This window comes from Hypomesus nipponensis, chromosome 18 (assembly GCF_054491055.1).
Source record: "Hypomesus nipponensis isolate SF chromosome 18, ASM5449105v1, whole genome shotgun sequence".
NCBI classification, from domain to species: domain Eukaryota; kingdom Metazoa; phylum Chordata; class Actinopteri; order Osmeriformes; family Osmeridae; genus Hypomesus; species Hypomesus nipponensis.
Window position 1 is genome coordinate 13,780,487 of NC_140378.1, and position 14,163 is coordinate 13,794,649.

The 14,163-nt window shown below is 41.0% G+C and overlaps 1 protein-coding gene across 4 annotated transcripts in view; it reads right to left on the reverse strand.

Moving 5' to 3' along the window:
* Positions 1-32: 32 nt before the first annotated feature.
* Positions 33-14,163, reverse strand: part of tp73 (tumor protein p73) — a 23,969-nt gene continuing 9,838 nt past the window's right edge. For all 4 annotated transcript variants that reach the window (XM_084679402.1, XM_084679405.1, XM_084679403.1 and 1 more), the window contains 11 exons: positions 13,605-13,850; positions 7,017-7,203; positions 6,764-6,879; positions 5,718-5,827; positions 5,382-5,524; positions 5,189-5,277; positions 4,727-4,851; positions 4,213-4,370; positions 3,912-4,044; positions 2,586-2,679; positions 33-2,455 (listed from right to left, as the gene is read on the reverse strand). In XM_084679402.1, the coding sequence (XP_084535528.1) occupies positions 2,081-2,455; positions 2,586-2,679; positions 3,912-4,044; positions 4,213-4,370; positions 4,727-4,851; positions 5,189-5,277; positions 5,382-5,524; positions 5,718-5,827; positions 6,764-6,879; positions 7,017-7,203; positions 13,605-13,850 (1,776 nt within the window). In that variant the 3' untranslated portion in view covers positions 33-2,080. The remainder of the gene's footprint in view (positions 2,456-2,585; positions 2,680-3,911; positions 4,045-4,212; positions 4,371-4,726; positions 4,852-5,188; positions 5,278-5,381; positions 5,525-5,717; positions 5,828-6,763; positions 6,880-7,016; positions 7,204-13,604; positions 13,851-14,163) is intronic.

Sequence of the window (14,163 nt, forward strand, 5' to 3'; positions counted from 1 at the left end):
AATATACTATTCATATATAATAGTACTTCTGTAAAGAAACACTTTTTAATATTAATGATTTACAAGAAGAAGAAAACTTTACATATACAACCTCAAATAGGAACATGACACTGATATGAACACTATTACTTTAGAACATTGGTACATCTTGTATATAAAAAGAAACATCAACAGGAAATGTCCTAACAAAATGACACACTACCATTTACAAATGTATATGGGATAACACTGATAATAAGCACATATAACTTGAAATTATTCTGTGTCTCTGTAAAGCAGTAAAGCATTTTATTTTCTTTCCATTTCTGTGTATGAGAAGGTCCCTGTGGCTGTGTATTATAATGTGTTTGGTGCTGTGTAAGTGGATTATTTACAAATGTATCAAGTAGCCAAAGCAACATTTTTTTTCTACAGATAAAATTACGTCATTTTAAAATTTGCTTTTGAGCTGAATAGGAGTGCCTCATCTTACATGGTGTTACAATTGAGATACAACTATTTAACTGAGCTATGTGGAGCAGTGCGCACTGTCCAATATTCAGTTAAAAGTCTGTCACATTTAGGTTGTCTGCACATCTCAGAGCCAAAGCTCCTCTAACTACCATTTAGGAACAGTTGAACACAGAGATAAGCAATGTTCCAATTCTATCTCAAAAACACCATTGAATCAATTAACAAAGACAAGTGCAAGGAAATACAGGATTTGAAGGATACACATACGGCTGTGACCAAAACAAACTGTAATCAAAAGGAAGAGCTTGACCTGCAAGACTCTGAGGATTAAAATAAAACAAAGAGATAAGGCTATAATTTTAGTGACAAGGGTTAGAAAATAAATTCAGGGATTATTTGATTCCCCACATTTCTAAAAGAGCATTGTAAAAACCAGTAAAAAATAAACTGGGTTCAATTTAAAAGTACTTTGTTATTATAACTGTTCCTAATGGATGTCATGTAACACAATCCATAACATCAAAAATATTATCTATCTATTTCTGAGTTTTGTCTGACTGTCTCTTTCATGTTCTCTACTCAACACAAAATGTACCTCTTTGAAATTACAAGGTTAACATTAGGTCAAAAAAGCAATTCTATACAGGGACTCACTTCTCTCTCTTCCATTAATATCTTAACATCTTATAGGATCAGAGTCCAACGGTCCAATCTTTTGTATCTGTAATACTGTTTTTTGGGTTATCGCACAACTTCCGCAAACAATTTAATAAAAACTTACATGGGACTTAGATGTACCTACAATATGTATGCAATTCAGGTGGCGTATTATCCAATGAGACTTTTAATACACTAGGGAGATTAGTTCCTCACAATTATTTTGTGGTGAAAAGATAACTAGGCACAGAGACTTTAAATAAGTGCTCTAACCAAACATATGTTATATACTGGTACCATGTTACTTGCTTGTTTTATCTATAGCTAAATCTTATGGTGTCATCAGATAATGACACCATAAAAAAATATGAAAACACAATAAGTGTTTTCAGTTTGACCACAAATGTAATGTAGATTTTACAGAATGTACATATATTTACAATTACAACAGTAAAAACAATAAATAATTCAACTAAGATCTAATTGTGCACACGGTCACATAATGGTAGCTATATTTCTGTATCCACTCAAGTATGGCCATAAGCATCTTCTTATTGATGATTTCACCAAAATAATTTACACTCCTTGCTGACCTACTTTGGAAATGGGTGAAATACATATTTTCCATAGTAGCCCATAATATTTGTTATTTGTAACTACTTTTCAACAGTTTTATTGCATCAAAAAGGTTTCCAGGATTGTGATTATAAAAATCTTTCCCAATGCAATGTCATTATGTCATAATTTAGTGTCCCTTTGTTCACTAATTTATTGGATACATGTAACATCTTGGAACATCACTGCTTGATAGTTCAAGTACAAAAGATACATCCAGAGAACTGCATAAATGTACAACTATGTCACCCCATAAAAATGGGAAATAAAAATACCTCGGCCACAGCAAAGTATTAACATTTAAAACTCATGCCCAACTATTTTGTCCATGAATTTCTCATTCACTGGATTTCTCTCAGTGGAGATCTCTCTCCATGAACTCCTCTTTGATGGAGTGCTTTCGTGATACTTTACAGTCGGGCATGTCAAAGCCGAAGTCGGGCCACTCGTCAGCGGCTGCCACTGCAGGGGGGCCGGTGCCGGGCCGGTTGGGAATGGTGATGGTGTGCCGCACACGAAAGTGCACAGCCTCCATGACGCGTTGTCGCTGGAGCTCGCCACCGCTGCCAATCGCCATGGCGGTAGCAGCTGCGGACATGTTGCTGCTCGAGCGAATGAGCTGCTGGCCATGATAGTCGTGGTGATGGGGGGGACCACCTTGTTTCATTTCTTGCAGGCCTCGCCAGATGGCCAGACGGAACTGCTCAGGGATCTTCAGAGCACCCAGGTCCTATGGTTGGCAACGATAGAGAGAAAAGTCATGGTGAAGACCAGAAAAGGAGAAGTGGGGAAAAGAGAGCCAAGTAACCGACACACATAGTATTAGTAACATGACCTTGTGCACTTTCTGAAGCCATTACCTCAATGGACAGAGTTTGAAGGTGGTAGATACTCTGGAGGCCCTGGGAGGTGAAGTAATCAATGCAATTCTGGCAGCCCAGACTGGTTAGAAAACTGTATGGAGAGAAAAGCAGTGATATTAAGATTTGGCGTATTTTCAGATTTAATTCATCAAGTATTCCTAAAAGAACGGGACAGGTCAAGCAGAAACAGTGTGGTGGTAGCTCTGCTTTGCACCAGGCTTAGCTTGATGCATTGTTATTTCCATTTACTTGTCTGTAATATGCTCTTAAATCTCCATAGGTGTTTAGGGAAATGACATAAAGTAAAACATTTGAATAGCAAAGTAAACTGATGATTTTTATTTTATTTCACTGATTAAAATGCAATTATGGGAAGAGAAGAGAATACAGTCTTAAATTATATAGTAGGCTACTTTTACACAATTAAATCATTGTAGCCCATGATTAATGTATGTCACAAATGATAACAAACCATCTTTTAACTACAATGTGATTTTAAAGTAAATCATTAAGTGCATGCAACGTATTAATGATTCGTAAAGCCATTTTGATTTAATCAAATCCTTTATTATAAATACATCCATATAAAAGTATTTGCTACATACAATTTTGACAAAACAAAAACAAGACAAGACAATAACCCATTTAGCTATGGGTTCATAATTCAAGACACTGCCAAATCAAAGCTTTAACAGTGGGACACAGTAATGCCTAAATTGTAAACCAATCGCATCAAAACATCTGAAAATGTGCATTCCTTGAACATCCATTCACTGGGCATTTTCAGACCTTGTTCTGATGCAATGTGAAGAGATCAAGAGCTTAAGATTCCACTAAGGGCACAATGTTTTACCTAGTCAGATGGTCAGGTCATGGTCCTACATGTGACAAAGCTGAGATACGATTGGCTTTTTATATTGAATATGCTGCTTTAGAAGGCCATGTGGATTGGATGGATATGAGACTGCAAATAGTACTTTTTATTGGAAAACAGAATCTAAATCTTGAATAAGTTGGCCTGTAATCAAACAAAGGAATATAGACCTTTATATAGGTCTATATTTAACCTTGGTAGGCAAAGTAGGAGGCCCTGTTTAATTTTAACTGCAGTTTCACGCACATTAAAGTTTGCACATGAGGCAACCCAAGTTAATGCTGGAAGCAAAACGCTTCATTAAGGTAACATTGCAGCTGTTATTATATAATTTGGCACTGGTGGACAAACATCGCACCCAACAACAACTTAAATGTCTATTTATGGCTCTTATTGGCTAGTTTTGCTTGTGACAGTAGGATAAAAGAAGTCATTGGAGGGTGAGGTACCTGACAAGGCTGGGGTCAGGGTTATACGGAGGGGGAGGGGTGCAGTGCGATGTGGACACCATGGATTGGCTGCTGTGTCCGCCATTCATGTCACCGTTGGTCTGCATGTGGTGACTGTTGAGCATGTTGGGACCTGTCGAAGGACAGATGTCATAGATAAATGTATAAAGACAATCAATAGTTGTATCACACATGACCTTATGGTACAAGGTGTCCTCAGGTTCATTTAGAAACAAAAGTACTCTTGGAAAGGTAATGTTCGTAACTTACGTACTGTATGTGCACACACACTCACACTCACCCATATGGGTCATGTTGGGGGAGGGTACAGAACTCTGCTGAGACTGGTGTCCCACTAGTTGGTTGACAGAGGGCAGTTTGCTGATGCCTCCATGGACATGCAGCTTGTTCATGTTGGACAGAGGAGAGCCGTAGGAGGATGGAGATGCTACATGGCTCCTGTAGACCAGAAGATGACAAGAGAAGTGTAAGAAACCCTTGAAGAGATAGAAGTTACAATATACTGTACTGTGGAATGTACGGTTGTTTTTGTCTTATGCATTCTTTTAGTGTGTCAGTAGAAAGCACAATGTTTAAATAGTTCTGAAGCAATTTCCAAATAGTTTTCTGCACAAATACATAATTTTCTTTCAAGAAATGTGCACAGTAATGTATGTGTGTGCAGCTAGGATACATGGTAAGTGTCAATGTATCTGAGTGTGTACAAATCAATAAAAAGGATATGCCACGTGATAAATCACAAACAGAATGAGTGGACTTGGAAATGCTAATGGTCACGTATGCAGCCAACTCACTGTCTTTGGAGCATCTGCTGCTGCTGTTGTCTGTAGGAATCCACCAGCTGTTGTGGTACGAGTTCCACTAGCTCTAGACTGTCCTTGATCTTCATCAGGAGATCAAAGTTCTCTCTGCCACGTACCTGCACCACACAGCACAGGCATAAGCACCAACATGAAAAAGCACGACCAGCAGCAATGTCAGGGGAAGTAGAGAGTCAGATGGCTGAGCGGTTAGGGAATTGGTCTATTAATGAGAAAGTTGCAGGTTTGATTCCTGGCCACGACAAATGACGTTGTGTCCTTGAGCTAGGCATTTCACCTTAACTGTACTTACTGCAAGTCGCTCTGGATAAGAGCGTCTGCTAAATGACTAAATGTAAATGTGATGTTTTTCACATTCATACAGTGAGGGTTTATTTGTGGCCGAGTGAAACCAAAACAGGCACTGATGTGGTGCTGCTGAACAGGATTCCTTACAGGAATATAATAAACCTCCTCTTCTCCATGCCGCCTCTTTTTCATGTTGATGTTTGGATTAGGAATGTTTGGAGCTGCCTGTTTGAAATCTGGAAACAAAAACAAAACACCAAGTTGATGTAATGTGTTATGTAAATGAAGGATTGCGGGAAACATTAAAGATATTCAAAACTTTGACCGAAGGGAGACCCACTTCGCTTGTTGTTGTTTCCGTTCTTTGCTACATTCTCGTTCAGGGCTTGCTGCTCTCTGAAATGGTCCTCGTCCGCTTTGCGGTCTCGTCCTGGACAAGCACATATTCGACCTTCAAACGACCTTCGTCCCAGGACCTGACCACTTTAAGAGAAAGGTTGTACAAATTAAACTATTTATCAGAGGACCCGCATGTTCATCATTATACTGGGTTTCAATTATTGTTCAATTTAGCTATGCTCTGTGTGGGTAATTTCCCCCTGCTGGGAAAACATAATGCAATACATTTTACACATATATAGACGTAGACGAGTTATTTGGTAAATAAGTCACTCACTCTCTTGTTTCCAAGGTGATGATAATGAGGATGGGTCTTCTGTTCATTCCGCCAACACAACTGCTGTTGCACATGAAGTTGTACAGGATGGTGGTAAACTCAGTCCCCACCTATCAGAGACAACCACAGGACCCTGTTTAATATTGGTATGGTGACACAGTGCCTTGCACTATCGTCTTACAGCAAAAAGGTCCTGGGTTTGATTCCTGCATGGGACGCTATTGGGTGGGCTATCTTCCAAGTCTCTCTGTGTGGAGTTTGCATGTTATACCCGTGCTCACATACGCTTCCTCAACAAATATAATGTAATCCTTAAACATGAAGAACAGATTTCTCTCCTGCCCATTTCCCTCGCCAAGACATGGATGAGCCTTTGACCGTGGCTCCTGGTTACTGTTGATATGGTGGAGCATTGCTCCTGGCTGCCCTTGGAGGAAGGACAGCCAGATGGGAAAATGGAGAGGAAGCATTTCTTCATTGGACTTCCTGCATGTGTGTGTGTTTCCTGATGTTGCTGCTCCCTGTACACATGTAGGTGTCACACTGTAAAGACGAATACATGTTTCTTCTTCTTCTAATCCTGTTGACTGGAAACCCCAAGGTTGTTATCAACCTGTCTTTAAAAGCTATTTTTCATTGCCCCTAGGTGGCGGTATTGCTGGACATCAACTTAGAGAAAGCTGTTGCAACAATGCAATCTACAGTCATTTGTGTATGTCACATTATTCTTGCTGTCTCTTGCAATGTGATTTTTCACCACCATTCTAGTCTAAAAATGACATATCACTTCTCTCACAAGTCTTTATTTTCATGTTGTATTTTGCGTTACTTTTTCATATTATTATTGTGCTTCTGTATTCATATGTAAACAATTGATTACTATACTTGCTTGCTATAAGGGGGGCATGAATACCTACAAATCACATTATTTCTATCATATCACACCTCCATCAATGTAATAGAATGTTCTCATTATAAGCCTCCTGTTTTAATCTTGGGCATGTCACACCTCACCACACCCTGGGAGCTTGTTAGGAGACACTCACCTGTGGGGACTCATAGGGAACCATGACACTCTGCCTGCCGGTGATTGCATCATCCACATACTGGGATAAGTTGTTCCCCTCTACCCTGATCAGGTGGCTGGCTGGGGCAACCTGGCCTAAAGTGAGAACACATTGAAGAAAAAGGGAGAGTAGGTTCACTTGGCCTCAGGTCTGCTTCGCTAGATCCCTTCCAGTGTACATATAGACGGATGGAAGGATGACCTTTTAAGCATGTAAAGATTAGTAAAAATACCATCATTGAAGTCACGTCCTAGTTCGTGATTGGGGCAGCGTTTGACCACCTCGGTGACATGCTCTGCTTTCTTGTAGACAGGCATGGCCCGGATAACACTGCCATGCGGTGGTGTGGAAGACAGCTTGACCTGGATTGGACAGGTCTTGGCAATCTGACAGTAGAGCTTCTTCAACAGTGGAGAGTACTAGGGAGGCAAAGACATGGGCATTAATGTTTGAGAGAAAAAGGGAAATGTCTGTTATGTTTACAGTACTATGCTCATTTTATATCAAATTTTACTTTAATTTCAGTTTAGGATATACAGAAGACAGATAACTGTGCCTTTACATTGAAATATGAATTCAATAATAATAATAAGGGAATGAAAAGCAGTATTCAACTATGAAAAGTAAGATGAGTAAGTAAGAATACATGATAGACAGGAAGAAGAAGGCATATAAGTGGTCTGTGGATTTCTAGGATAATAGATCTGTTAGGATACCTGACTGAAGGGAAACATGCATCTTTAAAGATCCCTTTGTGCTCTCTGACAGGCACATCTGCCATTACTGATACTGGCAGTCATTCTGACGAAAGCATTCAAAAGCATCCAAAGCCATTGGGGGAGAGAGGGATGTCTCACTTAACAAGCTTCAACATGTCCTAACACTATCAAGAAATCCCAAAAATCCACCTGAGGACATCAAAATGGGACCTTCCATGAAAAAAGTGTGTTTTGTGTGGACTTGCTACTCTGAAGCTGTAGAGAATCTGAATGCACATGCAGCAATGTGCTCAAGGGCAAGTGTAGGGATTGTATGATTGTTTAACTTTTGTACTTTTACTTAATTTAAGATCCGTTTATGTTTTTTGTTTGCACCTTCCTGCCACAGTTTATTCCGTGTTTGTATAACATACATGGCGAATGAACCAAATTCAATGATGTTACATCTTTTCCTCTGTAACAACAAAACCATCAGAGTGAATGCAGTTCTAATCCTTCCATTAGTCTACGGATCACTTCTACGTGTAACAGTAAGATACCTACAAAACAAGACTTACTGTTTATACCTTGTATATGGATTGTGTCTACTGACTAGGCTATCCAATTGCTGAATGTAATTCCCATTTGAATGAGAGTGATCACATCAAAAGCTAAAATCTGCTTGGATTCCTTGTTTTGACAGTGTAATCACATAACAATCCCCTAAAGGCCTTAGGGTGTGTGGGAGAAGCTGAATCAACACATTAAACTATTCTGTAAAACTTACATATTCCTACCTGTGCTGCATGTCCTGACAGCTCATCCATATCATGAATAATCATTTTTAAAATGACAACCTGTACTTTCTCACTGTTGAAGACTAAGGGATTTACCCTAACAATGAATTTATGAAAGAAATTATAGGTTATAATCGTATGTCTGAACGGATGGTAAAATCTTTGCCAAATCATGGAATTACAAATGACAAAAAAAACAATATGTTTGAAAAAAAATTGATTGAGGGTTCATCAACAAATAAGCAGTTATTCTATTATCAATGAATAACATTGAATTGTAAGTTTAGCAATCTGTGCAAACTAGCTGTTGACATGAAGTAGGCAATTGTATGGTCTGAACAGTTGGTAATCTGTTTGAGCACAGTCACACCTGAGTGTACACACGAGTCATAAATCTCTCTCTCTGTTTCTCCCTCTCTATCTGGCTGAAATTGTGTGGGAAATACGTCTCAACCTGTCTTTTCTCCCTTCCTTTAGCTTATATGCATCTGTCATCAATAGGGTGTTAAGATCCTCAGAAGAGTCGTTTGGATGATGCTCTCAGATTAGTGAGCGGAGGGACAACTGATATGAAGTTGATATGATACACAGATGTTTGCCCTGTTTCAAACTACATCTACCATATCAAGACAATATTAGAACAAACAGATGGCTCTGTGCAAGTATGCTCAGTCCAGCATAACAGCCCCAAACAATGGATTACCGATATATGAGGATCTGATGAGGCAAGGTGGGCCAGTGGATTTTCCGATACAGAGAATAGAGTAGACAAAGATGCTGAAGCAAAGAGATGGTGGGTGGGAGCACTTTGAGAGAGCAATGGAGGTAGAGAGGTGAAAAGAAATGAAGAGAGGATGGGAAGAGAAGCTGGGATGGAGAGAAAGAGGTGGAGGAGTAGAAGTGTGAAAGAGAAGGACAGGCTAATTCACCATGAGTAAGCCCTCCCGTCCAGTGGACCAGTAGATACAGGTCCAGACATGTAGCTGGAGACTGAGTGATAATTACCAGACTGTCATCCATGGAGACATGCTCTAGCTTGCCGACCGCAAATTCGGTTAACTGTCCAAAATATGTTAACACACGCAGGAACCGGCAATACCCCGTTAATCACATTGGCGCATCCACAGACAGCAACGCCTCTGCTCTCCCTCTATCAGATGTATATGTCGGAGAGATTCCTCTCAGAAACCCCACGGAAATTCAATATTAAGATGAAAATTACCCACAGTCCTTTGATGTGCTCTAATGGCTGTTTGTAAGAATTTGGAGATTTGGAGAAAGATGTAATCATCTGCCTGTCTGTCTCAGTCTCTTGAGCGCCGTCCTGTTGAATGTGCCTTCTACCGTCTGAATGTTCTGGGTGACCATCAAGTTTCACGTGAATGATTTACTTTCCAGGGGTATGTTTCCCTTCAAATAGTTAACACATTGTTTTTATGATGTTATCTGATTGTACACAAACGATGATCAGATAAACATGATACAGATCGCATAAAAGACAACACTGTGATGGGGTGAGTGGCAGTGCTGCTGGAGATGAAAGCCTTACTCACTGCTCACTGTGTGTGAGGGGTCTCTACAACACTGACGTGGTTCATAGGACATGTACAAGCAAGCTCAGGTCTCAGTAGGACAAGACGTCAAACCATTATGATCAAAGAGATTTATGTTCAGTCAGCAGAATTGGATGTCGGTCTGTCATACAGTATTACTTTGGCTCCAGCCTGGAATGATGATGTGTGTTACTGTGTTCTCCCATATGCAGTCTGTGTGCATGTGAGGACATGCACCAGCACGTGTATGAACAATCCTCATTATCAAGTGTGTTTTCCCAACTCTAATGCAGAGACAGCGGAGAGGATGGAGAGAGGAAGGATGAGTGGTCTGGAGCGTGTTGGGGCCCATGTCCTGACGGAGAGAGGCTAATAGCTGGGAAAGGCAGCTTGGAACATGCTGGGATGCGCAGCATGTTCTGGCCTGCCTAGCCCTCACACACACCCAACCAAGTGTCGTAGTGTCGAGAGGGGTCGTTATTGGAGAAAGCTGAGGTGTTATATCTCATTTCCATCCTTCTTCATCTTGCTCCAGAGCCCCAGGAATGTTTTGTGCTGTCATGCAAAGTCGTCTTTTTGAGGAACTGCATGCTTTGAGCAGTTACCTCTAATAAAGCATAACCATGTGTGGAGAAGACATCTAACTTTGAAAAAAGTCAGCTATGAGATCAGTTGTAATACAGTGGTTTAACATGGGGTGAGGTGGGCTCCTTGTATTAAATATTATAATTATACAAGGCATCATCTTGCAGAAGGTGCTAAATTCTATTTTATTCATTCTTTACTATTCTGTTAAAGCATCAGTGTCAGTTATGACACCACCAATCGTTCAACAAAAGCATGTTACTAAAACCCAGCTATGCTGTAGTCTGTAGTGATGTATTCTGTGTTAAACGTACAAAGCAATTAAAACAGATGTGACTTCAACATTGACCTAACATTGCAAAAGAACCATGACTGTCATGACTGTCAATTCGGCAATTACCTCTATCCCAAACCATTTAAATTGCTAAAATTGTTTAAATTGCTTAAACACAAAGTTGGTTGTTGCATGCACAAGATGCCCAACCTACGGTCTGAGCAAGGGCAGAAAAAAGAGCATGGAAAATGTCACCATGATTAGGGTGATCACGAGAGTGAGGACAGGAATGGCGTTGATGGAGCACTAACAAGCACCTTGTAAGTGATAAAAAGCTTTCTCTGCTGCAGTTTGAGTATTTAATCCCTTAAACCTGCATGCCATCAATGCCAGCTGAGATCAGTGCCCAACCGTAGGTAGGTAGGTAGCTTAGTGCAGTGAGTATGCCCCTATGGCATTCCCCTCTGCCTGAGGCCACACTAAACTACACCCAGCACAGCCTGCTGCTAACCCCCTCATATCTACCACAAAGTGACTCAATCCACCCGAGACAGGTATCTTTGTGTAGATCTATTCATGTAGAGAACAAGCCTTAGACTTAGGAGTAAAGATGTTGCACACAAACGTACACACACACACTGTCACACACTCTCTCTCTGTCTCTCTCTCACACACCTCTCACACACACATACACAAAAGTACAATGTGCAAACACAAACTCACACTTTCACAACTCATTTTGGGAATCCCCTGCATTACAATAGGCTCTTTCATTTGAGATCTTGAACGCAATCTCTTTCATTATTTGAAACTGTGGATTTTGAAAGACAAATATTTTGGAGGTCCTTAAAACGTTAATCAAATGGTCATGGCCTCCATTAGGCACAAATTTAGGACCAGCCTTCTCTCCCTAATCCTAATTTCGACCATAAGGGAAAACTGGTAACACCGACCAAGAAACGATGTTTATGTTTGTATACCTTTACAGGTTTAGGTGCACATTCATTTAAAAACCTGCTCCTTAGCAGTCAAACTGAGGAACATACAGTTTCAATGGACACAATTGAATTGTTTTTTTCACATCATGATCCGCCCTTTTATGATAGAGGATGAATTAAAATAATCACAGGCTTCAACAAATCCTCTTTTTTCTGCTGGCTCACCTTCCCTAAGCAAAAGTACTCTGTCATGTAATAACAGTGTATCTTTTCTCGCCGTGGCACTAAACATTGCTCTAACACTCAGCAACTACTGCCTCCAGGTAACAAAACAATGAAGAGCGCTTTAATTGTTCTGTCAGCCAGACACGCAAAGCATCTTATGATACCTGTCTCACTGTTACACCTTATATAGTATTAATGTGTATGTGGTAAAATAAACATTTTTACACAAAGCGATGCCTAAGCAAATGATTTAAACAAAGTTCAGGTAGTGCATGTGCTATCTTTGTAAGTAGATTTATGTCCATATGGAAAACATTTAAAATGTCCTTGATAGAACAGAATGTAGTCTTAATTGGTAAAGACACAGTTTATACCTTCTCGTCTACACCACAAGAGATACTACAGAAAAACACGACATAAGTGACTTTCGGACACATACTAATTACTCAATCACACATTTTAGTGTAACACTGTAAAGTTAGTGGAGGATTTTTCTGATAACCTGGCATGACCACGAGACAATTCTTACTTTAAAGAGGGAATGGATCAACTATATGCCACTAGATGAGGGTGTTTTTAGATTTCTTAATTAACTTACTTGTTAAAGGCTACTTAATGTTTATCAGTAAGACTACATTCAGACCTGTGTTTGTTTCTTAAAACATTCCAAATACCCTTAAAACATAGCAATTAACTTCTATTATTTGTATTTATGTCTGAAAATGGTTTCCTGAGGCTAATGTTTTCCCAGTGTATCTTTGGTTGCCATGAGGTAGGAGTGTGAGATAAGCCTGAGTCAAAGTGGGGATGAGAGAGCTGGGTTGACAGACACTTGTCATGTAGACCATCAATGAGAGAGCAGAGTGGGGCTCCAGGCACCAGAGGTGACAGCCAGGAGTGTCTTAAGCTCCCTGAAGAAAGAGAGAGGGTCAGAGACCACCACTTCAGTGGCGAGGGGAGGATCCGTTTACAGCATCACCAAGCGAGAACAGAAGACCCCCCATGCATGAGTACTTTTAACAAACAGAACCTAAAAGAAGCCTCTCTAACTCACGCTACACTCCACACACACACACACACAAACACACATGCACACACAGGAAAGGAAATGTGGTATCCCCTTTCACAGAGGTCAACACTCTGACAGACACAGGGTTACACCTTTCCTGGGGTGACTTCTTATTTATCCAAGACAAATCACAGTGCTCCTGTTTTAAGTGTCTTTAGACAAACTCATAGATTCCCTTGTGCTTTGGTCTATAGCTTTAAAGGTGCAACCACCACAACAAAATTTCAGAATAACCTTGCATCGGTTAGTCAAGTATTCACTTTTTCTCAATGTCACTTTATCTACACATCAAAATTACAGAACACAAATACAACTTGTTATACAAGAAAAGGGTTGTTTGTGGTGCCTGATTGCATCAAGCCACTTAAAATGTGTTCAAACTTGTGTTCAATACCCTCCTCTCATGAAGGAGCCAAAACTATCAGAGCCACGAGGGGAATATACAGAGAGAAAAGGAGGCGATGGGTGAGACAAAGAGCACCAGAGACACACATAGAGTGTGTGTGTGACAGAGACACAGACATAAGTACATTTGATCACAACATGACCTTGCTCCTCTGTGCAAGCATGGCTATATGCATGTGTGAGTGAGCGTGTGTACACAATATGTTGCATGGCGCGTGCCGACAAGCACGCTTCCTGCCGATCAAACTCTCGCTCAAATCAATAAAGTCAACTCACCGTCCAGGTGGCCGACTTAGCGGTGCTGGACTGCTGAAAGGTCACCTCGAAGGTGTGAGGCCCCGGGTAGTCGGTGTTGGAGGGGATGGCGGGCGCCGGTGACATGCCGTCGAAGGTGGAGTTGGGCTGCGAGTAGGGCGAGGGAGTGGGCACAGCTGAGGTGTTCTCTGAGCTGTAGGGACTGGTGGACGCCGCGCGGCTCCCCAGACTGGCCTCCATGCTGCTGCTCAGCAGGTTGTACTGGGACTGGAGAACCAGGGAGGGAGGAAGCGGAGGAGGAGGAGGGAGGAAGGTGAGAGGGAGGGGGAGAGGAGGGGAAAGAAAGAAAGGAAGGGAGGATACAGGTAAAAGACCCACCTGGAGAGATACTTAAATTTTGGGACTAGTGAGAAGGGTTCGGGTTACAATTGTGAGGGCTCTGAGACAGCGCATGCAGGAGGATTGGGGGGTGTGTGTGTGCGTGTGTGTGTGCACATATGCCCCCATGCTTACAGATTGTGTATTTGCATTTGTGCCAACAGTATACGCTCTCAAGCCTGTATGAGTGTGTGTGTGTGTG